Consider the following 27,997-nt stretch of genomic DNA (forward strand, 5'->3'; position numbering starts at 1 on the left):
AATGTTACGTTATTCGGGTACGTTATTAGTTCAAAGACAATCAATTCAACCAACCAAGATAGTAAAAGATAAAAATAAAATGCAACAGCAGTGAATAAACTGGAAGTAAAGTCTTTACCTAGAACATCGTCATCATCCTCAGTCAGATCAATCACGGAACCCGCAGGTTTTGCAGGCTGCAGGGGGAGAGAGAAGAAAATAAGGATGAATATAATATAATGAACGTGGCCCATTGTGACGTCACGTAAAACAAGATTACACACCAATTTGACAGATGAGGAAAGCATTGGCAAGTGGCAACCCAGTGACAACCCAGAAACATACAAAGCAGGTTTATTGCACTACGACAATGACATTGAATAAGATCCGAACTGAACGGAACATCACTGTGAAGCACCTTGTATTACAACCTTGTACGAAAGGTGCTATATACAGTATATAAATAAAGTTTGATTGGGGATCAGACTAATCTGAAAGCACATTTTATGTGTGTGTGCAGTTCTAGAGATTGATATTGCTGGATGAGGGACAAGTGGTTACCTGAGCTGCAGCTTTGACTGCTGTGCTGCTTGTTGCTTGATTGTCTGTGGAAAACAAGGGACGAAACAGCGTTACTGAGAGCTGTCAGCAACTGAAATAAGTACGGCTTGTGTGCATTGTACGGCTTGGGTGACAGAATCAAAGGCTGAGAATCCTTCAAACTTGAATGCGTACAATCTGGTTCAAAATCATAACAAAATGCTCACACACACTAATCGTACCTGTCTTTGAGGCCATGGCACTAGCTGCCGGTGTGGCCGAAGCCGCTGCTCCTGTTGCCGCAGGAACACTGCTAGCTGGGTTGGCTGAAGAGGATGTGGCAACTCCCACAACAGCTGCGGCGCTCTGGGTAGGCGCACGGGCCGTTGTCACGGAAACAACCCCTCCTGCCCCGCCGTTCGGGTGCAAGGCTCTGGCCAGAGTCACCGGCGTTGGCGAAGCAGACACGGCAGCCATCGCTGACTGCACCACCTGGGTGGTGGCGCCCGGGGTCATCGCCATGGTCGCAGTCGTGGCGCCCAGGGCAGCCTTGGGCTGCAGGATGTAGGCGGTGGTGGTGGTGGTCTTGCCGTTGGTCAGCGAGTTGGTGACCGTTGCCAGGGAGGTGACTGGGATCATGGCCCCGTTGGCGACGATTAGAAGGGGCTGGCCGTTACTCCCCTGTGTCGTCTTCAGTAGCAGCGCCTGAGTCTGTCCGGGCGCCACCGACTGGACCGCGCCCTGGGCCACCTGGGCCTGGACCTGTGATAGTGTGGTCGCGGCGACGGGAGCGGAGGAGGTGGTGGCGTTGGTCGTGGCAACGGTGGCAGTGCTGGGGGTGGCGGTGGAGAGAATCTGGATCATGGGCGCCGGGGCAGCAGCTGGCGAGGCCAGTGGTGATGCGGAGGTGGTGGGTGTGGCGGTCGGGGTGGAGAGAGGCTTGGGCCGCATTGGAGACCCTGGGGGAGGAGACCAAGGATAACAATTTTAGAGTAAAGTTTGAGTGGAATTGTTTCACTTGGACTTCCCAAGTGAGTTTGATACTACTACTACTACTACTACTACTACTACTACTACTACTGGTGGCGAGGATGAAAATTAGGCTGATGATGATGAAATAATGATTGTAATTTGTTGTTTGTAATTATGTGAACCCAGGAATATCATTGAAACATACTATTCCATTTGATAAACTGGTACTGCAGCTTTCCATATTTTGAGATATTTTAAAAGCAATGGTACGGTCATTTTGTAGAAAAAGCCTTTAATATGACAGTTATGCTATATCAGAGCCCATCTATTAAATTATTTTGCTAGCTTATGCTTAACCATTACGGAAACAAACCAAGAAACAGGGTTAAAAAATTACTCAGCTGAAATCAAAATCAGGAGATCGTAATAATTGTAGAGATTGAGATTTAATTAGACGAATCCATTTAAAAAAAAAAAAAAATGATGCCTCAATTCATTAACCAATAACTTCTACAGAGCCTGACACATGACTGGGTAATGCTGTTCTCAACTGAGTCGCCGAGTGGCTTACCTGCTGAGATACTGGCCACTCCCGTAGGGCTCTGGCTAGCTCGCTTCTCATCAATCAGCGCACGAACGGTTCTGTGGAAAGGGCGAGATTAACGAGGAGAGAGAAAAAAAGAATCAGTACTATTTTGAAACGAGGTCCACGACCAGGCATAAAAATAGAGACAAAGAATAATCCTGGTCCACAAACTAAGAGGCCAAGCGTAGTAGTCTTGTAAAGCAACGTACCTAATGCTATTGTTAATACCAGTAGTAGCAGCAGCAGCAGCATTCACTTGGGGTGCAAGTGGGGTCTTTTTGAGCGCCTGAAACGATAAAAAAGTACGGTCAAGTATGTCAAGTATATCAATGTAACAGCTAAATAATAAAAAATCTATATGATTATTAATGAATGCAAAGCTTTGTGGCTCATCAAATCCTTTTCAACAAGAGGAAGAGCATTTTGTCAAAGCGATCCTTAAATTTATCCTGGCTTCTGAGTTTAAGAATTTATTTGAAGCTCCATGAGATCCTCTTGCTTAGACTGTTTTCACTGCGCAGTCTGCCCTCCTCTACTTTTCAGTATTACCATCTTCCTTCAAGGAATAACACGAAAAAGGTTGGCGTTGTTAACACAACACAATGATGAATATTATATCTTGTTTTTTCTCTCCCCTGAATTGCGCCAGTTGCCCCTTGTGCAGAACACTTGCAATCGGACAGGAACAAGCTGAGGGTATTTGTGAAAAGGTATTAATGATCCGTAAGAGAGGGGAGGCCAAAGGAGGATGGGGTACTGTAGGCTTGCATCTAGTCTCTGGGGGAGACCACAAAGCAGGGTACTGGTCAACAAAGGGTTGGTCAGAAGAGATCAAACAGTACTGAAGAGATTGAGTAAGGTCATGACAACTTTGAATGTCAAGAAGATTTACCACTGGTGTGAAAACGCAAAAGAACTGAATGTTTACGTGTTAAGAGAAAATCCATCCGGCTATCACCCTAGGTAGGGTTAGAGGGTTATTTTTTTATTTTTTTTATGTAGCTTCATTGCACACTCTAAGAGGGATATGTAGAGTTTATTAAGACCAAAGGTCTTTTTAATTGATGTCATTAATTGGTGCATTTAATTAAGAGGATTTTTTTGGCAAAAAATGTAAACTTACTTTTGGATCTAATTGATAGTAATCTGCCTTTTCATTTAATGTTTTGCTTTTTCATTTTTACTGATTATGTAACATTTATTCAGACACAAAACTTTCAGTGTTCAAATGCAGTGAACAAAATTTAACTGATATTCCAATTGTAATTTTATGTTCATTTTGTTTACTTGGATTAGGATTATTGCTGGGTTTTACTGGATTTTTTAGTCTTCAGGGACATTTAAGACAACACTTTTGTGTGACTTAAGAGGTTCGCAAAAAAAAAAACCCTTGGTATTGTAAATCTCGTTCAGATTTGACATTATCCAGCAATAACTGCATTCAATTCTTTTAGCTACATCTAACCTAAATTCCGCACCGGCATCAACCAATTCACTCACCTCTTGGACCTTTCTGCTGTTCTCCGATGCCTGGTTAGCAGCTCCAAATTTCTTGACTAGTCGGGCAATTCTGGCCTAGAAAATTGGGAAAAGTGAAACATAACGTTAACGTTAAATAATCAAATTGTCACAGAAGACAACTCAGAGATAACTATCGACAACTAGCGGCGGTGCAGTCATACTGAAACTGTAGCCTCACTTGTTCCTGCATCTGTTAATCCTTCAGACCCATCACTTCACTTGAACACGTCTCACCTGTAGTGTGTTGAGCGTGCCCTGGTGCTTGGTAGCACAGTCGATCTTCTCCACTCTCTCCTTCAGCTCCTGGAGAGTACGGTCGAACACGGTCAGCTCCAGCACGCGAAGCCGCTCCTCCACGAGCTTTTGCACCACCTGAGATGGAGCGAGAGAGAGAGAGAGAGAGAGAGAGAGAGAGAGAAGGGTGGTGAGGGCAGGGATAAAGAGAAAAAGACAGCAATGTGAGATCAAAGCTAAGAAAATGCAGAACGTGTGAAAAAGGAAAAGATACCATTTTTGAACAATGTTTTGTCACATCAAACTATTTCGACACATCACAGTACCCATCTTAAAACAAGCAGGGTACAAACTGTACTGCTTTATATACACATAGCACAACAAATGGTCAGGATTGATTTCAATTAATTCAAGAATTTTAAACAGAACTTTTATAAAATTCAACATTTTAAGTAGTTTTTACAAAAATTCAATTCAATACAACTGTACAACATTACATAGTGTGTGGTGTGTGTTGACGGCTTGGCAAATATCTGTGTCCAATGCTTCCTACTGACCTTCTCAAGTTTCAGGCGGCTGCCAGCAGCACCGTCGGTGATCTTGAGCTCTATCTGAGCTTCTACCTCCAGCTCGAGGCCCTCCACCCTCGGCCGCTTGCCCCCCCTCTCCTCCTCTGTGGTCGCCTCTCCCGCCTTCTCTTCGCTCTTTTCTCCATCCTGAGACAACGTCCGCTTCTTTCTTGAGGATGTGGCATCGGTAGCTGTTTGATGGGGGGGGGGGTTAAGAATTAGGAACAGTATTAAAAAGTGAAGTCATTGACAACTTCAAGGTCATTGCCCGGTTGATTACTCCCTTCTCACTTCCTCTATTATATCACAAAGTGCAACATTTGTGGTAAATAACCTTACGAAAAAAAAAAAAAAAAAAAACACACGTTTTTCCCTTTTTGGGCCCGAGGTGTCGAGGCGGCCTTTCACCCACCTGCAGAGGCTAATTCTGTGGGGCTGGATGATCGAGAAGCCTTTCCCTCATTCTTCTTCTTCGACTTTGTCTCACCCTCCTCCTTGTCCTTTTTCTCATTCCCTTTCTCTTTGTCCATATCCGTGTCTACCTCCATCTTTTCCTCTGTCTTCTCTTCGTCCTGCTTGGCTTTCTTCTCCTCTTTCTCGGCCACATTCTCTTCCTCCTCACTGAGGAAGAGGAAGCCCTCCTTTACTTCCTGGTCAGACCCCTGTGCTGCCGACGTTGTCGGGGAAGAAGCTGGAGACGGAGATGACCTTTGACTCTTAGACGTGGTCTTTTCTATCTTTTCCTTGGTTTTGCCGGAGTCCACTGTGGGCTTGGCGTCTTTCTCGACCCCTGTCTTCTCATTTGAGGATGTGGATGGGCTGGCTGATGAAGAGGACTTCTATAAAGTCAAAGGAGAGCAAAAAATATGAAACAATTATAACGACGAAGCAAAAATAAATCCATCAGTAGATCCATCTTCAGTGCACCCTTGATTTTTCTCAAGTTCACCTTTGATTTAATGTCACAGCCCCTCGATTAATAGAATAAGAAGAAATCTTTTGAACATTCTGCAACAATTCAAGGTTCTAATATTCTATGTTGAATTCAATGAACCCAGATATTCTTAAGAACATTCATTTTCCAACACCTTTAAGGCTTAACAGAATAAGAAAAAATCTACAGGCCTACAGCCATTACTGTTGCAATTATACAGCTATAATTGCTGCCTTCATATCTGTTATTACCGTTACTGTCCCTCAGCCCACTGAGCATCAAGCTTATCTAAGACGTTACAGCACTCTTTCAATGGAAGCCATTAATCAGACCTTTATTGGCCCCAGAGCAAGTTAGAGCTCTAATGTGATTCTCTAGAGGCCATTGTTCTCACTGGCTCATTAACTAATTGGTCAATTTTGCATCGTGGGTAGACACCCCGACCCCGACATGACGTACACATGTCCCGGGGTGCTCAGGCGTGTAAAGTGTCCACCCCTGATTTTGGAGAAGGTTTGATTGACAGCTACCCTACAGCTCCACGGGCAGAATTTGCTTAATCCGCCCCCATGCTGCAGCAAAGGCACTGAATCCATGAGCCTGATGAGACCATCTCAAGACCCCAAACTTTTTTTGTGCCCCATGAACTCTACATATTAGCACAGTTTAAACAACAAGAATGTTTTTGTGCCTCAAGTACCCATACTAGGCACCAGCTAGGACTGTATCCATTAGATCCCGTAGAACAGATTATGTGTACCATTTACTGGGCACTTACTAATCGACTGTATTAGATCATATTGCGGACTAGGCAAGAAGACCACTGTTTAACCATGCTGGTTGTTTCGATACAGCATCGTTTGAGCTGCTCTCTCTGACACTAGCTATGGTCCATTCCGCTCCATCTACACACCTTCTCTTTCTCTTTCTCTTTCTCCTTCTCTTTCTCTTTCTCTTTCTCTTTCTCCGGCTTCTTCTGCTTCTTTTTCTTCTCCTCCTCCTCTTTCTCCTTTTCCTTGGAGTCGTCTTTGGCCTGCTCCTTCTTCTCGCTCTCCTTCGGGCCGTTCTTCGTCACCGCCGCCGAGGGCTTGAGGCTCTGGGTGGACGGAGAGGGGGACCGGGACAGAGACAGCCCCAGGTGTGGAGACGCAGAACCGGACGCGGGGGTGGCGGGGGCGGGCGAGTTTGAGCTCGGCCCGTTGACTGTGGCCGTTTTCTCCTTCTCCTTCGTCTTCTCCTTCCCCGGTTCTTTGCTTTTCGCCGTGGCCTTTACACCGTCATCAGAATGCGTGCCGTTCACCATAGGTGCCGGGGTCGTCGAGGAAGTTGATGAAGACGGCGACGACAAAGGTGGGGTGGCGGCGTTTGCCGATACTGACGACAGGGTGTTGTGGAGAGCTTCAAGCTGCTGTCGATCGCTTGCCTTCATGGTTTTTCGAGCGCGGAAGATTTTCTTTTGCGGCTCCTCTGGAACGGCGACTTCCATTTTTCACCTAAGAGAGAGCCAACGAGAGAGACGGAGAGAGGAAAGGCGGAAGAGAGGGGAAAAAACAATTTTCACACACAAACCTCTATTAGTAACATGAGACACACCTCTATTAGCTTAAACAGCCAAATTATTTGACAAGCGGCTAACAACTGCTGAGGATCAATGCTCCGGTGAAGCTAAACTAACAAGGTCAGTGACTATCAACTTCCATGCCTGCAGTATCTGATCTCTTTCACTAGGGGGCACTACAAAACCTCTGCAGTCACTCCCCCCTTGTTTTTCCCCCCCAGAACCTTCTCCTGGCCTAAAACCAGCTCAATCTAACCATGTGCCTGCAGTGCCGCCCACCTTATCACTTAAAAAGGCTGATTTGAAGCCCCAAAAAAAAGCAGGTTTTTTTTCACACGCTCTTACTCTAACCTCAAAAAAGAAAAAAAAAAAAGAAAAAAAAAAAGAATTCTTCTACCAAGCAAGACGACTGAGATACCTAGATTTCTAGACGAAACGAAAGGTTGCAACCAATGCAAACAGACCTGTCCTAGCCCACACCTGGCTCTCTGCCTCCTCCCCAGGTGGTTTGAGCACCGGTCAGGGCGGACGGCCTGTGAGAAGCAGAGGCAGAGCGGCTCACTGTGGTCTAACGTACTGAGGCAGGCGGCAGGAAACACAGCACAGACCTCGTCTGTCTCCTCCCCCTCTAAACCCTAATTGGTTGCTGGCTGCAGCCAATTGGAGAGAGGCAGGCTACAGCTGCCTGGTTTCTTTGCGCCAAAGGGGGCAGGGATTATGCAATGCTGTCGGTATGGCAATATAAAATTCCGTCTACAGAACCCGGGCCGTAAGGACTGCCCGACATATTTCTCTAGGCTGGACCGGGGCCAATTAATCTTTAAGCTAATAAAGCAGGTTAGCATTTATATGAAGAAGCATCTGTCAAGAAACAATTTTATAAAAAATATTCATTACAAGATGTGTGATTTATGAATAAGTCATAACACATCAGCGTAGTTGAAATAATATTGAAATAATAATATCTAGGCCAGAGGACTGCAAATATATGTTGAGGTAATGTCTACGACCGATAGGAATTTCAATAAACAAGGTTTAATTGGTCTGACATTTAAATCACAAAACAAATTAAAAGTCCTACCTGAGTGTTAGGAGGATGCTTACAGATGTGCTTTTCATGGATCAAACAAGCAGGATTCCAGAACCTGGTGAACAAAGACAAAGACAGAAAGAGGCAACAGTTTAGCAAAGGTCCCCTCTACAGAATTCCACTTTATTCACATGGAATCTTGTATAACCTTTACAACGTCAGTCAGTCAGTCAACAGACATGTCATTACGTTAAACTTTTCAAATATATTTATTTTAAAAAGCAACAGGGAAAGCCCTTGATTGAACTGCTAAAAAAAAAAAAAAAAACAGGGGCAAGCAAACTCAACATCAGAGTTAAAGTGAGTGTGTCAGACTTCACATATCTCTGTTTGAGCTATGTGGAACAACCAAAATAATTGATAGGCTAATATAAAAATACTAGGCCTTGTTAACAAAATCTGAGATAACGACACCATAAAATCACCCCCACAAATCTACAAAATCGGGCCAGATGTTCATCGCCGCAGTCCAAAGACTTCATTGATATCTGGTATCCTTCAAATAATAATAATTAAAAAAAAAATTAAAAAAATATGCCAGTCACAGGATATTGCGAAAAACAGATACAGCAATAGCACAACAATAGTGCACCCAATAGTGCACCCAACTCAGCAACCATCTGCTAGGAAACACTCGAACAATGAGGTAAGATAAGAAGATAAGAATTGTCAGATATTGCTACGGTTACAGCAGCAGTTGATTATTGCTAGATAGCTTCTATAAGCAACATCCTTTGACAAAAAAATTACTATTACTAATTTATTCTGTTCCTTGCAGTGGAACAGAGAGCAGGGATTACTTATTGTTTCATTGTTTCAGTATTACAAGCTAGTCTCTGGAGATAGATGGCATGTAACTCCATCCTTGAGGACACACTCACTCACACACACACGCACACACACACACGTGCGCACACACACGTGCGCACACACACACACAGGAGTTTGATTAGCCATGCCTATTCAAACTAACTAACCCATTCATATTCCAGGGCTACCGCATCCTGAAATACTTGATTAGCCTCCCACACCCTCAAGATAGGGTGCACGAAAAACTCTGTGGTATGAAGACGCCCAGATCTACGCAATCACCAATGTGGCAATCGTGTGATTTGCTTACATGGTCCAGCCCTGAGCCTTAATACGTCCTTTGTTTGATTGGCAGGTGCCACACAAGATCATATCTGCACCAGTGACAGGGGTCAAAGGTCACGCTCTGCACTGAAGAGGCTGAACTGCTTTGCTTTGCTTTGCTTTGCTAGTCAAGTCTGCAATGCTGCTGAGCATGCCCAACCCAAGTACACTATCTATGCTGCAGACAGTGTGCAGAATCAGAATCCTTTTTCTTCCTGGTAGGCAATGTCAATATGCTAACCCATCAGCACACTGCAAAAGCACGCGCACGGAAAACTGATCGGACTAGCATACAGAAGAAATTAAGGGCAGCACAAATTATACTGCACGGCACGCCTGCTTTTGTTGCCTGGAGTTACGCCCGTAAATAAATAACACCTATAAATAAAGCACAAAGTAAAAGGAGAGGGAGGGATATATAGAAGACTTAAGATCTGGGCAGTAAGGCATTTACATTATATCCCAATGTAGTACGCTGCACTTCCCAGGCAGAGAGGAAGTGCCTCTACAGCACAGCAACACACACACCCCATTTAGCTCTGTGCAGCAGGCTGCATCGTAGCGCTGCGCTGCGCCACGTCACCGCCGCCCGTGCCACGATGGCTAATTGCAATCCATCAGCCATTCCCACGGATTCCAACGACTAGCTAGGCTAGTGCTTCAGAGACAGGCAATGCAATGTGAGGTGGGGTGGGGTGTGATTACAGAGACAAGAGTCCCTTTCAAAGAGGAGGGTCCATCTCCGCAATCAGCGTCAGTGTTGGATGTTATGAGTAGGCATCTGGCGGACATACCGAGTAGACTACTAAGACTGCACGTGACAACAATGGGTCAAAACATTCCGGCAGAGCCACCGTTGACAGGATGCTCTCAACAAGAGCCCTGGGGTATAAATTCAAGTTACACAGCAAAAATGAATTGATAAAATGTATCCAAATACATGAAATAAATAGAATGGACATTAATAATAACCTATTTCAGTATTTGAGTGCGCACATCCAAATTAAGGTGCAGGAGCCAAAAGTCCAAGATCCAACGTCTGATGAAGAGCCAAAGGGCTCGAAACGTCATGTGTGTTGGGGATTGAACTCAAATAAAAAAATTTTTTTTAAAAAACGGTGAGCAAGGGTGCGGACCTTCTGTGTTACATTAATAATAATATGCCACCCTCCCCTATCTTGACAATAAATCATAGTCTGTTCTATACTGTACATAGCTAGGTAGAGAAGAGATTTTTTTATTTTTTTTGCTATATTACTTACACACAACTCCAGGTAGTTCCAATTCACTCTCTACACTCCATCCTGCGCAGGCTGCGTCTTATCGCGCTGCATCGCGACTAATTAAGGTTCTAGCTGGCTGTGGCGGTTTGCACCTGTTAGCTCGGGCTCAGGGGAAATGTGATGTGGTGCCGTGGCAGAGCATTCTAAAGGGAGCAGCATGATCCTATGAAAAATATTGGACCATAACCATAGCCTACTGGTGCACATGAGCATATCGAATGAAACATTCTCTAAGTGTGCTCTGATACTGTTCATTTAAAACCCACGCAGATAAAATTAAAGGTAAAACTAATGCTTGCTCGCAAGTGGCAGTCTCCCTTAGAACCTTCATACAGAACTTCCCCGTTCTGCGGTGTTCCCAGACTCCAGGCGTCACAAGGCACAGCACAGCCGAGACGATGTGTGCGAGGGACTGCTGCCCTGGAGGGGCTGCCATCTCACTGCCAATTCCGCCCCAGTATGGCTGACTGCTGCCTCTTCGGGCGTTCCAGCTGTTCCCACCCCGCTAGCTACGTCTCTGGGGTCTGTGTGGTGGATTTACTGCTGCAGTGGAGCATGATCCCCCCCCCCCCCCCCCCGGGCGCCAGGGCACACCCGTGGCGGGAATCTCTTCACCGTACTACTAAACACCATCACCATCAGCGCCGTGCCGCGTTCTCTGGTGACCCTGAAGGGCATGCCGCTGTTACGTCGAGTGAAAACACCACCAAAGATAAAAACCTAAATCACTAAAGACAAAATGAGGAATTCAGTCTGGAGCTCCTCAGATTTGTCTATTTGTAAAAGACTCTCATTTCATGGCTGTCCCCATGGCAACAATGTTTAATATAATAAATGCATAAAACATGCATTACACTGGCACGGATACAATTAGAAATAGCAATGCATCTTCACTCTCAACTCTGCATAGGCTACATAAACTATCGTCACATTGGCGTTGATGGTTGATAGTGATGGATGTCTCTCCTGTACATCAGGTTTTCAAACTATAGGCCTACCCACTTGCTAGCTATAGCAAAGAACCTTCCCCAGCAGAGGAAATCAATCCGACTGAAATACTCAACAGGGAATAAGGACTAGCTCGCGTGCACACACACACACACACACACACACACACACACACACACACACACACACACACACACACACACACACACACACACACACACACACACACACACACACACACACACACACACACACACACACACACACACACACACACACACACACACACACACACACACACACACACACACCATACTTCAGTGGTACCAATACGGTGTCCTTCTCAGAGGAGCCACTGGAGCTAGGCCTCTTGCGGGTGAAATATTTAAATAATTGCGATAAATGCGCTTACTTTCAAAAACGGAATTCTGATTAGAACAGTGAATATCTGATTACAGCAAACATTCAACGGAAATCTGGTGACAACAAACCAAACGCCGTTCTTAATAATAATAATAATAATTTTTCAGAGCAAGATACCCCCTGAAAGATCAGATTGATTTGTGAGCACAATGAAAACCACTGGCTGCACCAAACTGAAAAAAAAAAACCTGTTTCAGTGCAGCAACATGGAGTCTCTTCATTGAAATCTGGCAGTGATCCCTGCTAGATTCCTTGACTGGGATCGACTTGGCCCCATTCCTGCTGTTTCACTGCACAAAGCTTCTCTTGTCCCACGTGTTGCATTTTTAGCGCAAGTTCCTTCCCCACCCCACCCCCATCTAAGGTCTTAGTTGCAGCGGTGCCCATTGTTTGGACGAGTTTACAGCAGCCATCTTAGAAAGCCAGTACAAACGGGCTGAGACCGACTAGCTTTGGAGGGACAATTTCAACCGCTCTTGTTTCTAAAACAAGGCAGGGCAACCACACTGTTTCTCTGAACAGAACACTTACAAGAATGTAAAACACTTCAAGGGTGTAAGAGACAATAGCAACTGATCGAACCATCAGGTGGTGTCTAAGTATGTGAGTAAGTGTCTGCCCTGGGTGCGCTAAGAATAAATGGTAAACTTCCTAACAGAAGAGTCCCATTTTTTGTTTTGCTAAGAGAATGAAACCATACGTTTTTTTTTTTTGTTTTGTTTTTTCCAATTTGGAGGTTTACCACTTACTTACTCTGAGGTAAGTGACAACAGGTTTGTCTTTACTGCCTTAACCACGTACTTGGGAAAACTTCCAGGAGATCCACCGACAATTCAAGTCTTTTAGATGCAATACTACATTTTCTTCATCACCATTCTGTCTGCAAAGGCCAAGTTCAATCATCCACTCAAAACACTGACCCATAGGAAAGGATCTCTCCATCTCATTTGTATTCCATCTCTCCTACACATAATTGATCTCAGTTTAACAGCTCAGTGTCAGATTTTGGTCTTTTCCTCAGATTTCTTATATATATATATACACACACACATTTAAACTACTCTTTCTTTTTTTCTTCTCAATCTATTCTTATTGCTTTTTACTTTCTCAGCTATAGAGAATCCGGTGAAATCTCAATAAGAGCTGATTTCTTTCTTGTGAGAATAATATATTTTTATAAAAAATATATTTATAATATATTTTTGAGACCAGGAATGTTCCTCTCGGGAGGTTCACATTTACCAGTTCACTTCCTACCTCTGCGCTCCGTGAGCGAATACATAGTGTTCCACCAGAATATTCCCCCGATCCAAACCCAGTCAACATGTAAGTTGTCCCTTTCTTCCCCCTTCTCTTTTTACAACTATCTTCTTCCTAACAGTCTATGGTTACTTATGGATATGCTCGCTCAACAGAACTAGTGCAGTTCCACCACGGGGGTGCTTTGATCCTATGGTGTTGTACACACTCACCGGATAAAACATGGAATATTACTGTCACCATAGAAACACAAATTGAAGAAAGGTCACAGTAAAGGTACGAGAACAACTGCATCCATGGCAACCCATTCCGTAACACTACACCATCACTTCTGAGCTACACAACAGACATGGTAGCCAATGACAACAGGTTTTCTCAGCACAATGCGGAATGCTATGCTAGGATACTGATGGTAGGCTATTTGGTTTCATCTTCCCCCAATTTCCACACACTCATATGACCAAAGTCATCCGCTAATAGATATGCATATAGGCCAATTCATCATAGAAAAAAATTCTGAACTACAAGCTGTTAAAAATGTACTGTCACATACTATATGTAATACCGGCCTACACTCTACCATTTAGGTAGCTTGTCATGTAGATCTAAGTGTAAACCACTACTTGCAAACAATAGTTTCCTTGTGATCCCTTTTCTCTATGTAAATCTTGGCACTTGGCATAATTTCCCCCTCCATTCCTCTGTCAGAAGAAAATGTTTGTGGCGCAAAAAAAAAGGAGAGATGCCAGTTGGCCTCAAGGAGCCTGTACTCTGGGTTCAGAACTAAGGAAAGGCAAAGGCACTGAACAGCAGCATCAGTGAGCAAAAACAACATTCAAAGCAGTTGTATTTTTGCTGTGTTGTGCATTTTGGCCTAATGCTCTATTTATATGCTTGTTCATAATGTACTTATTCTAAATATGTTTTTGTTAGTCGGTTGGGATAAAAAAAAATCTGTTCGCAAACTAGCTATGCCCATCACTAGAAGCCTGGGGTAACAAAAGGGCAATCAGACAAAGGCAGGCAGACCTGGTTGCCTGATGTGATAACCAGCCTGGGGGTTTACTCAAGACCAAAACACCCGTTGACAACAGGCTGTACTTCCTGCTTGTGATGACCGTTGTAGGCGAGCCTGCGTGGATGGCTGTGATAGTGCCTCTAGGGGTTGCCACACCTTAATGCCTTTCTCTTGACATTGTTTTGATCTTTATATCATCATTATTAATCATAATAAATAAGCCAATATAATGGCTGCCAGTCCCATCTGTTTACAGTTCATTAGCCTATTTTGTGCAATGCCTTGCAGGTTTCACCGAATGTCAAATGTGACGGGCAAACTCCAAAACCGAAAAGACAAAAAGGTAAATTGACCAGTCTACATGTCAACAATTACACTGGCAAACTAGGAGTCTAGTTACAGCTACTGCTGTTACTTCCTCTGTCTATACCCCATTATATTTATGACCCAAATCTCTGCAACCTCTTTTTTTTACATTAGTGCAGTTACAGAATTTCTCAACAACAAAAACCCCAGCGAAAGATAGCTAGCTGAGCTATTACTGCAACAACCCTTTTGAGGTTGTCCAGAGAGACACAAACAGGGTGGGGGAAGGGAGGTGAAAGCTGGGACTGTACCATTTCAGACAGGGGGGGGGGCATAGTGTATGTAAAGTAAATCATGCACCAGGCAAGACTATTTAAAAGGAAATAAAACTGATTAAATGATTATATAGTCTCATGTACTGTTCAAGGAAGACACACTGAGCAGTCTTCTCTTCTATTAGAAGATGTTGGGCATGTTAAATTCTTTTACATTTTTCTCCCTCAGAAAGGATCAAGGTCATTTATTTGGTTCTGCTGTTAAGATCAAACTAGCCCAAAAAGATGCCTTGTGAGGTCACCCTTGACCCCAAAACCAGGTCTTCCCTGTGCAAGACCGCACAAAGTGGGCAGCGCAGCGCGTGTGCAAAACGGCTCCCCCTCCCCCACTCCAGCACACTCTCACTGAGCACACCGAGTGCAGAGTGGAAAATTACAGAAAAGCACATGCAATACCAGTGCTCAACAGTAGGGGGCAAATAGGGCTATTTCCATGTGAGAAAACTTGGTATAGGTACAATTTTTAAAATAACTGTCAGTCTGTTTTCTTTGCGCTGTAAGTAACAGCGATGGACACTGCCTTACAAGGTCATGATACAACTACATCATCAAAAAGTTCATGGCATGGTAATTGAACCAAATATTTAAACATTAAATACAAGGGTTAACCGTTTCGAAAGCATCACTGATCTCCATGTCTGTATTTTTGTGGTAGCTAGCAAGGCTCTAACAGCAACGGACTCAATGCCCAGTTAAGATACTGTGACAGAGTACCCAAAATAATCACAGCACTCAATTTGAGGGTTAAAAAAAAGACACTTAGGGCAGGGTTCTTAAGGCTGGGATGCAATTTCAAAAAGAGGCAGCCTACATCAGGTATACAACTCATTCAACATGGCACAAATTAGCCAGAGGGAGGCTGCTCGCTACTCCTAAAGGAGACTCACCCTCAGTGTGTAGGCCTGTACTGTAACCAGGAGCAAAAGACAGAGCTGTCCCCTGATCTACTCATGTCTCCCAAAACAACCTATAACTACTAGGGAAGGGAAAATACTAGGGGAAAGGTCCCCAAAACTCCAAAGGGGTCAGGCCTGTTCACTCATGAGTATTCCTCTCATGATAGTGATGTTGTACTTTGCTAAAACCCTCACCACTGTTTGCAGGCTGTAGAAATATTATTGAAGGGAGTTTTACTGTTGTTTTCTGTCTCTAGTTAACATTCCATTTATTAAAAATTAGTCTTATGAAAAATTACTCTGGACAAATCTCCCGGTGAAACACCGTATTCGTCACCAGAAGCCGAGGAACCGAGACCAGACTGGCACAGACAGTCAGACCTGGATGCCTGGAGAAGGAACCCGAGGTTGCATTTCCTGCAATGTAGGATGTCATTTACCTTTATGATTGCCGCACTTTGATTATTTGGGCTTGCATGTCTTTGGTCTTTGCTCATTATCCAAAACTTTTAATAACATGCTGTTTATTTGCCTATTTTGAGCAATACCTTGAGTCTTCCTGAGAGTTCAATTTCACACACTAACTCACTATAACATATATTAAGAATTTATAAGTGAATGGGTAATTTAGTGCTATAGTTTTAACTTTCATTGGCAGCAAAAAAATAGGTTATAATATATATTTTATCCCAAATCTTTCCAACTTTTTACATTAGCACAATTAGAAAAATGAATCACTGCTTGGCACAATTAAATTTACTTGCAGTACAGAAGATCTGAACTGAATTGATCTAAACTGTGTCAAAAGCTGAGAAAAACAAACAATAACCCCAGCGAAAGATAGCTAGCTGAGCTATTACTGCAACAACACTTTAGAGGTTGTTCAGAGAGACACAAACAGGGTGGGGGAAGGGAGGTGGAAGCTGGGACTGTACTAATTCAGACAGAGGGGGGGGGGCATAGTGTATGAAAATAATTCATACACCAGGCGAGACTATTTAAAAGGAAATAAAACTGATTAAATATAAATATATAGTCTCATGTACTGTTCAAGGAAGACACACTGAGCCTCTTCTCTTCTATTAGAAGATGTTGGGCATGTTAAATTCTTTTAGATTTTTCTCCCTCAGAAAGGATCAAGGTCATTTATTTGGTTCTGCTGTTAAGATCAAACTAGCCCAAAAAGATGCCTTGTGAGGTCACCCTTGACCCCAAAACCAGGTCTTCCCTGTGCAAGACCGCACAAAGTGGGCAGCGCAGCGGTTGTGCAAAACGGCTCCCCCTCCCCCACTCCAGCACACTCTCACTGAGCACACCGAGTGCAGAGTGGAAAATTACAGAAAAGCACATGCAATACCAGTGCTCAACAGTAGGGGGCAAATAGGGCTATTTCCATGTGAGAAAAATTGTCAGTAACTGACTGTCTGTTGTCTTTGCGCTGTGAATAACAGCTAGGGATACTGCCTTACAAGGTCATGATACAACTACATCATCAAATAGTTCATGGCATGGGAAATTAAAATATTTGGTTAACATTAAATACAAGGGTTAACCATCTCGAAAGCATCACTGACCTCAATGTCTGTATTTTTGTGGTAGCTAGCAAGGCTCTAACAGCAACGGACTCAATGCCCAGTTAAGATACTGTGACAGAGTACCCGAAATAATCACAGCACTCAATTTGAGGGTTAAAAAAAAGACACTTAGGGCAGGGTTCTTAAGGCTGGGATGGAATTTCAAAAACAGGCAGCCTACATCAGGTATACAACTCATTCAACATTGCACAAATTAGCCAGAGGGAGACTGCTCGCTACTCCTTAAGGAGACTCACCCTCAGGGTGTAGGCCTGTACTGTAACCAGGAGCAAAGGACAGAGCTGTCCCCTGATCTACTCATGTCTCCCAAAACAACCTATAACTACTAGGGAAGGGAAAGTACTAGGGGAAAGGTCCCCAAAACTCCAAAGGGGTCAGGCCTGTTCACTCATGAGTATTCCTCTCATGATAGTGATGTTGTACTTTGCTAAAGCCCTCACCACTGTTTGCAGGCTGTAGAAATATTATTGAAGGGAGTTTTACTGTTGTTTTCTGTCTCTAGTTAACATTCCATTTATTAAAAATTAGTCTAATAAAAAAAATATTCTGGACAAATCTCCCGGTGAAACACCGTACTCGTCACCAGAAGCCTGGAGGAACCGAGCCCAGACTGGCACAGACAGTCAGACCTGGATGCCCGGAGAAGGAACCCCGAGGTTGCATTTCCTGCAATGTAGGATGTCATTTACCTTTATGATTGCCGCATTTTGATTATTTCGGCTGGCATGTCTTTGGTCTGCTCATTATCCAAAACTTTTAATAAAATGCTGTTTATTTTCCTATTTTGTGCATTACCTTGGGTTTTCCTGAGAGTTCAATTTGACACACGAACTGCCTATAACATACAGTAATAATTTATAAGTGAATGGGTAATTTAGTGCTATAGCTGTAACATTCATTGGCAGCAAAAAATAGGTTATAATATATATTTTATCCCAAATCTTTCCAACTTTTTACATTAGCACAATTAGAAAAATGAATCACTGCTTGGCACAATTAAATTAACTTGCAGTACAGAAGATCTGAACTGAATTGATGTAAACTGTATCAAAATCTGAGAATGACAGAAACAAAAACCCCAGTGAAAGATAGCTAGCTGAGCTATTACTGCAACAACCCTTTAGAGGTTGTTCAGAGAGACACAAACAGGGTGGTGGAAGCTGGGACTGTACCATTTCAGACAGGGGGGGGCAAAGTGAATGTAAAGCAAGTCATGCACCAGGCAAGACTATTTAAAAGGAAATAACACTGATTAAATTATTATATAGTCTCATGTACTGTTCAAGGAAGACACTCTGAGCCATCTTCTCTTCTATTAGAAGATGTTGGACATGTTAAATTCTTTTACATTTTTCTCCCTCAGAAAGGATCAAGGTCATTTATTTGGTTCTGCTATTAAGATCAAACTAGCCCAAAAAGATGCCCTATGAGGTCACCCTTGACCCCAAAACCAGGTCTTCCCTGTGCAAGACCGCACAAAGTGGGCAGCGCAGCGGTTGTGCAAAACGGCTCCCCCTCCCCCACTCCAGCACACTCTCACTGAGCACACCGAGTGCAGAGTGGAAAATTACAGAAAAGCACATGCAATACCAGTGCTCAACAGTAGGGGGCAAATAGGGCTATTTCCATGTGAGAAAAATTGTCAGTAAGTGACTGTCTGTTGTCTTTGCGCTGTGAATAACAGCTAGGGATACTGCCTTACAAGGTCATGATGCAACTACATCATCAAATAGTTCATGGCATGGGAAATTAAAATATTTGGTTAACATTAAATACAAGGGTTAACCATCTCGAAAGCATCACTGACCTCCATGTCTGTATTTTTGTGGTAGCTAGCAAGGCTCTAACAGCAACGGACTCAATGCCCAGTTAAGATACTGTGACAGAGTACCCGAAATAATCACAGCACTCAATTTGAGGGTTAAAAAAAAGACACTTAGGGCAGGGTTCTTAAGGCTGGGATGCAATTTCAAAAACAGGCAGCCTACATCAGGTATACAACTCATTCAACATTGCACAAATTAGCCAGAGGGAGACTGCTCGCTACTCCTTAAGGAGACTCACCCTCAGGGTGTAGGCCTGTACTGTAACCAGGAGCAAAGGACAGAGCTGTCCCCTGATCTACTCATGTCTCCCAAAACAACCTATAACTACTAGGGAAGGGAAAATACTAGGGGAAAGGTCCCCAAAACTCCAAAGGGGTCAGGCCTGTTCACTCATGAGTATTCCTCTCATGATAGTGATGTTGTACTTTGCTAAAACCCTCACCACTGTTTGCAGGCTGTAGAAATATTATTGAAGGGAGTTTTACTGTTGTTTTCTGTCTCTAGTTAACATTCCATTTATTAAAAATTAGTCTAATAAAAAAAATATTCTGGACAAATCTCCCGGTGAAACACCGTACTCGTCACCAGAAGCCTGGAGGAACCGAGACCAGACTGGCACAGACAGTCAGACCTGGATGCCCGGCGAAGGAACCCGAGGTTGCATTTCCTGCAATGTAGGATGTCATTTACCTTTATGATTGCCGCACTTTGATTATTTTGGCTGGCATGTCTTTGGTCTTTGCTCATTATCCAAAACTTTTAATAAAATGCTGTTCATTTTCCTATTTTGTGCAATACCTTGGGTTTTCCTGAGAGTTCAATTTGACACACGAACTCCCTATAACATTTATTTATTATTTATTTATACATAAGTGAATGGGTAATTTAGTGCTATAGCTGTAACTTTCATTGGCAGCAAAAAATAGGTTATAATATATATTTTATCCCAAATCTTTCCAACTTTTTACATTAAAACAATTAGAAAAATGAATCACTGCTTGGCACAATTAAATTAACTTGCAGTACAGAAGATCTGAACTGAATTGATGTAAACTGTATCAAAATCTGAGAAAGACAGAAACAAAAACCCCAGCGAAAGATAGCTAGCTGAGCTATTACTGCAACAACCCTTTAGAGGTTGTTCAGAGAGACACAAACAGGGTGGGGGAAGGGAGGTGGAAGCTGGGACTACTAATTCAGACGGAGGGGGTGTATGTAAAGTAATGCATACACTATTTAAAAGGAAATAAAACTGATTAAATATAAATATATAGTCTCATGTACTGTTCAAGGAAGACACACTGAGCCATCTTCTCTTCTATTAGAAGATGTTGGGCATGTTAAATTATTTTATATTTTTCTCCCTCAGAAAGGATCAAGGTCATTTATTTGGTTCTGCTGTTAAGATCAAACTGGCCCAAAAAGATGCCCTCTGAGGTCACCCTTGACCCCAAAACCAGGTCTTCCCTGTGCAAGACCGCACAAAGTGGGCAGCGCAGCGCGTGTGCAGCGCAGCGCGTGTGCAAAACGGCTCCCCCTCCCCCACTCCAGCACACTCTCACTGAGCACACCGAGTGCAGAGTGGAAAATTACAGAAAAGCACATGCAATACCAGTGCTCAACAGTAGGGGGCAAATAGGGCTATTTCCATGTGAGAAAACTTGGCATAGGTACAAATTTTAAAGTAACTGTCAGTCTGTTGTCTTTGCGCTGTAAGTAACAGCGATGGACACTGCCTTACAAGGTCATGATACAACTACATCATCAAAAAGTTCATGGCATGGTAATTAAACCAAATATTTAAACATTAAATACAAGGGTTAACCGTTTCGAAAGCATCACTGACCTCCATGTCTGTATTTTTGTGGCAGCTAGCAAGGCTCTAACAGCAACGGACTCAATGCCCAGTTAAGATACTGTGACAAAGTACCCGAAATAATCACAGCACTCAATTTGAGGGTTAAAAAAAGACACTTAGGGCAGGGTTCTTAAGGCTGGGATGCAATTTCAAAAAGAGGCAGCCTACATCAGGTATACACTCATTCAACATGGCACAAATTAGCCAGAGGGAGGCTGCTCGCTACTCCTTAAGGAGACTCACCCTCAGTGTGTAGGCCTGTACTGTAACCAGGAGCAAAGGACAGAGCTGTCCCCTGATTTACTCATGTCTCCCAAAACAACCTATAACTACTAGGGAAGGGAAAATACTAGGGAAAAGGGGTAACATACACCCTTGTCCTGATAATGATGTTGGACTGCAGAATCCCTGTTAAACTTTATAGATATTACAATAGCTAGCGTTTGATCATTTCGTTCAGTTCATTACACTCTTAAGAGATAGCAGTTGAACAACAATGGAATTTGTAACCGTTGATATGTTGGGTTTGGACTGAATTACTTGCCAACATTTTTGGCAGGTTTAAAATAAATACATAAAACATAGTTGATGCCATCTACATGGCTCAGATAATGAGATCTCCCACTTTCTTAATTGATGTTCTTAGTGTTGGTTTGTACTTCCTTTCCTTACAAAAGCCTAATCGAGCAGCAGTTTGTGTCAGAGTGCTGAGACTTCTAATGCAACTCAAGGCTTGCTTGTGGTGTCATGACCATTACTTCACAGTCATGATGAATCATGAGAAAACAAAACAAAACAAAAAAACTGTATCATGTGTGAAGAATTACTACCGCCACATTTTTACAGTTTGTACAGTAAATGTTTATATTATATTATATATTAAACCACGCCTTATGAGAGTTGATTTTTGACTGACTTTTTTATTTTTTGGATAAATACTACAGAATTAAATCCATGTTACAAGACTATGAACTGGATGGGGAAAAAAATAGACTAGACTAGCTATTTTACTCGACTAGCTTTTTTTTTTTTTTTTTCTTTTAATAGCTACTTTTTGTAAGACATCTCAAAACAAGCATCCGTGTCTCAACCATCACATGCTGTATTGGGATTCACAGGTGTATGAGTGGTTTCCCTCAGATCCGCTCTAAAAAGCAATCATCATATAGACTGCCACAGCTGTGTGTGTGTGTGTGTACTTGCACTCACATGTGTGGTGCAAGCTTGGTGCGCCAGATGTTTTAACTTGCGCATAGCTACCCCAGTGCAGGCTGAAGACAGAAGAAACTAAAGAGAAGGTGGACATGGCACGTTGAGCATGGAACACACTGAGGCATAAGCCAGAGGATTTCCTGTGCTCCTACTAGCTGAGGAAGGGATATTGCCGCGATCCATAACAAGCAGTTTTCAGTGTTCCGACCACTGCATAGCATCCTGCCAGAATTAGCCCACCAGGAAATCAGGAATTGATTATTAGACTGCTTTGTATTGGAATGGAACTAATATAATTGTAATAATAATTGCAAGAAATGTTAATAAAATGTATGTATGGTGCGTTTCTCGTAAAATGTGACTGGTGAAGACTTAATTTGGTTACAGAAAAAAGCAGTATTTTTCTGACATGGCAGTTTAGCGATGTTTAGCCATCTTACATGACTAGTTAATGATTAGATGACTGCTGTACGGTGAAGCCAAATTGTTAAAAAAAAAAATTGTGCCTTCAGTGGAACTTAAACATTTAATAAAAACGATGTAAATATTTCACTTTTCGCCTGATGTGATTAAATTTACAAGAAATCAAAAAAGGTCTGCAGTGCCTGTGTTTACACTGCTAGCCAATCAGGACGTTGCACAGCTCAAACCGGTTAAGACTGGATTAAACCAGTCTGGATAATGATGCACTATGAGGAAAGAAAAGCTTCTCTCTCTCTCTCTCTCACACACACACACACACACTCTGTACTTCCACTGCTCTGCTACACAATTAACATCTCATGCTAATTGACATAATCAATAGTGACATATTTTTGTTTTGTCTTTATAGTTGTTTACTAGATATACTGAAAAAATATTATAATTTAGCCCTTTTCATATTCTGCCAACACAAATCTTGCACAAATGAATTAAGCTACATTTAAATTTCATTACATGTTATGCCTTCATTTAAATATTATACACATTGTTTACATTGTACCTTTTCCTTTACTGCAGTAGCTTTAGAGATGGGGGGTAACTGTGGCAGCTATACCTCTGGTGGCATTCACAGTCAATAGACTTACAAGTTCCCCCAGACAGGGGAGGTTATATATTAGTCTCATCAAATATTAACCTGGTAAAATATAGCCCCAGCGACAGCCCGGAAACTGAAATTTACCTTTCCTTTTTGACTTACTATCAATCACATTACGTATTATAATATTTACAGCTAGTCATTTGCTTGGTAGGAATGGTTCAATTAAGCCAACTTGTCTGTTTCAGCTGTGAAATCCAGCAACTAATGTGCTGGGTTTTTTTCATATTTCACAAGAGACATTACATTACATTAATTAAATGAGACACAATGGGTTAGCCTATAACGAGCGCCAACTGGCATGTCTCACTGACTTATGTTCATCTAAAAGAATAATTCTGCTAAAAATCTTCCATGCTCATGTCCTTGCATCTCAAAAAAGTGCTTCCTCAAGGAATTGTACAGGCAGCTAAAGTCCCAGCTTAACATGATGAATCTGGACTGTAAATAACTTGACTAGGCGATGCTGAATGCTTGTGGTATGGACAGTGTTTCAGGAGCATGTTTTACTATACACACTGCCCCTCCCCCGCTCCTTTCATCCATATCCGATTCCCATACCGCTGTGCAGTTCCTCAAAATGGCCACCAGCTACACTGCTATGCTATGCTAACTGCATAGCAGCAGCAGTGTGCATCACACATTAGACCTCTAAAAGAGGGAAAGTTGCTGTCTCAGGACAGGCAGCAGGCACTGACTTGCATGTTGGATTAGAGGCAGAAGTGGATCAAATCTGTTCCCAGAGTTTTGTGCCTCTAACCTTCAGCATGGGAGGTTTACACATTCTAACAGAAGATTCTGTCCTACTACAATTTAAGATTCTAAAATTCAATGTCGAATTCAATGAACCCAGATTTTCTTTAGAACGTTCCATTTTCTAACATTCCCGTTAAGGGTCTCTGAGTCTGGGTCTGCAGTGTGCACACTGCACAGGCAGGGTACTCCTCACCTGGTCTGCAGCACAGCCTAGCAAAGCACTGCAGCAGGTGCTGATTCCCTCGCCATGTAATAAAGAGAGTCATAAAAACAGGCTGTTAAAAAAGCCTGAGAAAAAAAAAGACAAAAGCCTGGACAAAAAAAGTCCAGGTGTGTAAGTTGTGAAAAAGTGTGTAAATTGTTGGGATCAGTACTGTATGTTGTTGCAGTGAAGCTTGAACTGCAATAAATCCTTAGCGTTGAGTCAATCCACGAGTAGGTTTAACAAACATCAACCAGCCAACCAGTGTAGTCCAGGCACTGTTTCCCATTCCTTCGAGAACAGTTTCCGATTGAGACAAACACAGAAAAACAGTGTTCCGGCCTTCAGCCATGACAGGAAAGGTTTTGTACCACCACTGCAGGTAGCTTTTCCAGAGAGGCATCGGCTTGCTGATCCCTTAATAAGGGCCAGTAGTAAGGTGTTGGGGATTAGATCGATTCAATTTGAGAGATGATTACCCCCAACACAGAGCAGGATTGGATTAGGCCTAAATGAAATATCCCACGGCTACAAGATAACCCTTGTAGTCTAACTTCTGTTCTCACATCTCTTCTGCCAGATTATGATAGAGAGATTTATCCCACACAGTAACCCAGACAAACACAAACAAGGCCTTTCTTACCAAAATCCTCATAACCCTTTTGTTTAAACACATATTGATCTGGACTAATTGAAATGCAATGCTACTACAGCCAAAGACATTTTCTAATTAAAGCTAATCAATTTGTGCACCGCCTAATTAGCACCACCTGACAGCATTCTATGCAGATGAAGAACCTCAACTTCCTGGGCAGAGCAAATACTGCAGAGAAGATAGTCATTGGTAAGTTCTAACGTACAACATGAAATGTGAAGAATGTGTGAAACTGTGAGGTAGCCTACAACTTTAGAACCTGGATTGCATAACAGACACGTTTACATTATGCCATATTTACTGAAGTCACCACAGTCCTATTTAATAGTAGTTAAAATAAACTTCTAAAAAATGGACACATCACTAAGTCACAAGGAGCTGCATGCTGCCTCATTAAACACAAACTCATGTTCACACTGCATAGCTAACCAGAGCGCTAGCCATGCTGAGGCGCCTGTTACTTAGCTTAGGCTACTAAGCTGTCATTAGGCTACTACACACTTAAACTTGCTTATCAGTATCATACAATGTGATACATGAACATTAAACCATAGCACAATTCAAGACAAATTTCATTCCCCATCCCTTACGCCCACAAAAAAATTAACGAAGGGAAAAAAGGACAGTGAATCATCAAAATGTTTGCAGGACGCTAGCTATTTACGCTTCAGAAAATTTGACGTTTAAAACCGCAGTCTTTTCATTCGTATGTTGAGAGTGAGTACATAAAGAGTTTATTTCCTAAATATGACCTAACCTGAGGCTGCAGTCTTCCAATGTAGTAGGGCTTGCGTTGAGAAAGCATGTGAAAGTGTGCTGCTTAGCAAACAAGGAGCACTGTTCTGCTGCTAGGGACAGCAGCAGGAGTGGGGGAGGGTGGCGAAAGCTGTAACCAGACTGTACCAATATTGTAGGGGGGAGGCTTTTTAGTTGTGTTACCAAGGATGTGTTACATGCTGATAGACTAGATACACAGGGGGAAGCCCCTTACAAACCCCTGAACAAGTTTATCTTGTCACATTATCTTTGTTCTGTGTATGTCTGTGTGTGTGTGTGAGAAAGAGAGAGAACTCAGCAGGGAATATGGTCTTAAGCAGTATTCTGTTCAGACAAAAACAAATATATAGAAATACACTCAAGCAAGGTAACCTCAAACCCGCAAACATTTTTATTTGTACAGACAAAACAAAAGAACCGTCACCACACACAATTGTTCAAATACAAGTCCCCTCCCCCGCAATCCAGCACAGTCTGTCTCAGCAACGTAATGCAAGGCAAGCAGAGTGGAAAATTACCAGTCCTAGAACATACCATTGTTGCAACATTCCAGGGGATTGAATGTTACATCTGAACACCAGGGGGAGCATGGCAGTGGAGCAAAACTAGCAAATACAAGGTCACGGATCTCTAAAACCTGTCGAATAAACAACATAACCTTCAAACTAATGATTTCTTCACACATAAGTCCTAAGTTCCAAACACTTTCCAACTCTTTTCCGTTTAAAGTTGGGCTACTTCTCACCTTGTATGAGGATACTGTGTGCCCTGTCTGACTACTTCCATGTGCTTCAGTACAACAGTTACACACTCAGAGTGGAAGCAATCTACACTAGTTCACTCTTCACGTCTTTCAAATCAAGATCAGTTAACAATCAACAAAGTACGCCACACTTACTTTAACATGCAAAACCGTGAAAAACAGTAGGCCTAATGGCAATGCAGAGGAGTATTAGAGGGCCTCTACAACAGACTACAATTGGGCTAGCTAGACCATTCAGAGGAATGCTCGAGGAGGTGAAAACATTATCCCTGTTCACAATTTTTCCCCTCCCATCATCCTGCAGTTTACTTCTATTGCTTCCCTCTATGGAATGCCTAGTCCTTCTCTCTATGGAATGCCTAGTCCTTCTCTCTATGGAATGCTTAGTCCTTCTCTCTGTAAAATGCCTTTCCGTCTGTGCTAACCCCAAGCAATAACACTTGCACCCCACCCTACCCTCTCTGCCCCAATATGTGGAACATCCCGCAGTACCAACTAGGCTGCTCCAGTCCATACAATTTGACAGTTGAGAAGGAGAACTAATGATAAAATGTCTCGGATTAGCGATCTACTCTTCGGCAAGCAGCAGAGCACCCAGAGTACCACTCAAAATGGCTGCTGGCTGTTCACACAGCAGTCCCTTGTTGGCTGGTAACACTACCACTGTGAGTCTGAGTCCCTGTGCTGGCTCCTAATACCAAGATCAATCCCTGCATGCATTGCACTGCCATGATGACTCCAACACACATACAGCTGGAACATGCTGTGTTGCACATGCGTCCTCACGGAGAAGGGCTAGAGGTTGTTGCTATGGCATTACGATCAATTAGATGGTCACTACCGTTTTTGTACACACTTTGACCTTTCTTATTTAAACCTGAAAATGCCGAGTCATCATGTGATTATGAAATAGCCTAGTCACATTGTAATCCTTTGTGTCATCCTAATAGTCTATTATTAGTGGCCCAATGTTAAGAGTGCAACAGTGAGTAGTTGTAGTTATTCTATGAAATAGTCAAGACAATGTTATAGTTGCCCATGTATGTTTTGCAGGATGTAAAAAAGCATCCAAGTGTTTTGATTTGAGCTCTAGTAATAATGTGATATTGTCAGAGTGCTGAGTTAGGACTAATTGTAATAATGTTATAATTGTCAGAGTGCTGAGTTAGATGCGAGGGATGCATCCTCATAAAAAATTTAGATCACTAACAAAATTGTATGCAATAGAAGTGATTCCTAACCATTTTATATGTATTAGAAGTGAATACTGATCTACATGAATTACATTTTTATATATTATGTGTATGCTTTTCTATATTCAATTCTATGCATCAACTTTGCTATGTCTGTCATTTGCTCTGTCTATGTCACGACTTTCTAATAAAGGTCACAAGTTAGAAGCTAGGGGTATTCTGCCTGAGGCAGTAATATCAGAAATATCCTGTGAGGGAGCATACTATGACAAGAAAATGCTGAAGGATGTAAGCCTATATTGTACTGACCCATTATCTTGCTTCCTTGGAGTAGCTCACATGACTTGAGCGTGAGGATCACATGCTATGTCTGAGAAGTATCCACGTATTGTTGTATTTCTATGTATGAGGATTTTTGGAAAAAATTGTATGTTCAAGTAAGAAGCATGTGATTTGTATTATTACGATGTAACTAACATGTATAAGATGGGGCCTT

The 27,997-nt window shown here is 42.5% G+C and overlaps 1 protein-coding gene across 4 annotated transcripts in view; it reads right to left on the reverse strand.

Moving 5' to 3' along the window:
• LOC143126331 (activating transcription factor 7-interacting protein 1-like) overlaps positions 1-27,997 on the reverse strand; it is a 42,024-nt gene that overhangs the window by 3,560 nt on the left and 10,467 nt on the right. For 2 of the 4 annotated variants that reach the window (XM_076288247.1, XM_076288224.1), the window contains exons 2-12: positions 7,975-8,038; positions 6,249-6,828; positions 4,814-5,240; positions 4,390-4,592; positions 3,833-3,970; positions 3,578-3,652; positions 2,287-2,363; positions 2,063-2,133; positions 762-1,478; positions 541-584; positions 119-176 (exon numbers count right to left, since the gene is read on the reverse strand). In XM_076288247.1, coding sequence (XP_076144362.1) covers positions 119-176; positions 541-584; positions 762-1,478; positions 2,063-2,133; positions 2,287-2,363; positions 3,578-3,652; positions 3,833-3,970; positions 4,390-4,592; positions 4,814-5,240; positions 6,249-6,821 — 2,383 coding nt within the window. In that variant the 5' untranslated portion in view covers positions 6,822-6,828; positions 7,975-8,038. The other 2 variants (XM_076288232.1, XM_076288240.1) reach the window with 2 other exon arrangements.

This window comes from Alosa pseudoharengus, unplaced genomic scaffold (assembly GCF_046254945.1).
Source record: "Alosa pseudoharengus isolate Yale_2024_CS ecotype anadromous, Long Island Sound unplaced genomic scaffold, YU_APseudo_1.1 YU_APseudo_1.1_scf_1, whole genome shotgun sequence".
Lineage (NCBI taxonomy): Eukaryota > Metazoa > Chordata > Actinopteri > Clupeiformes > Clupeidae > Alosa > Alosa pseudoharengus.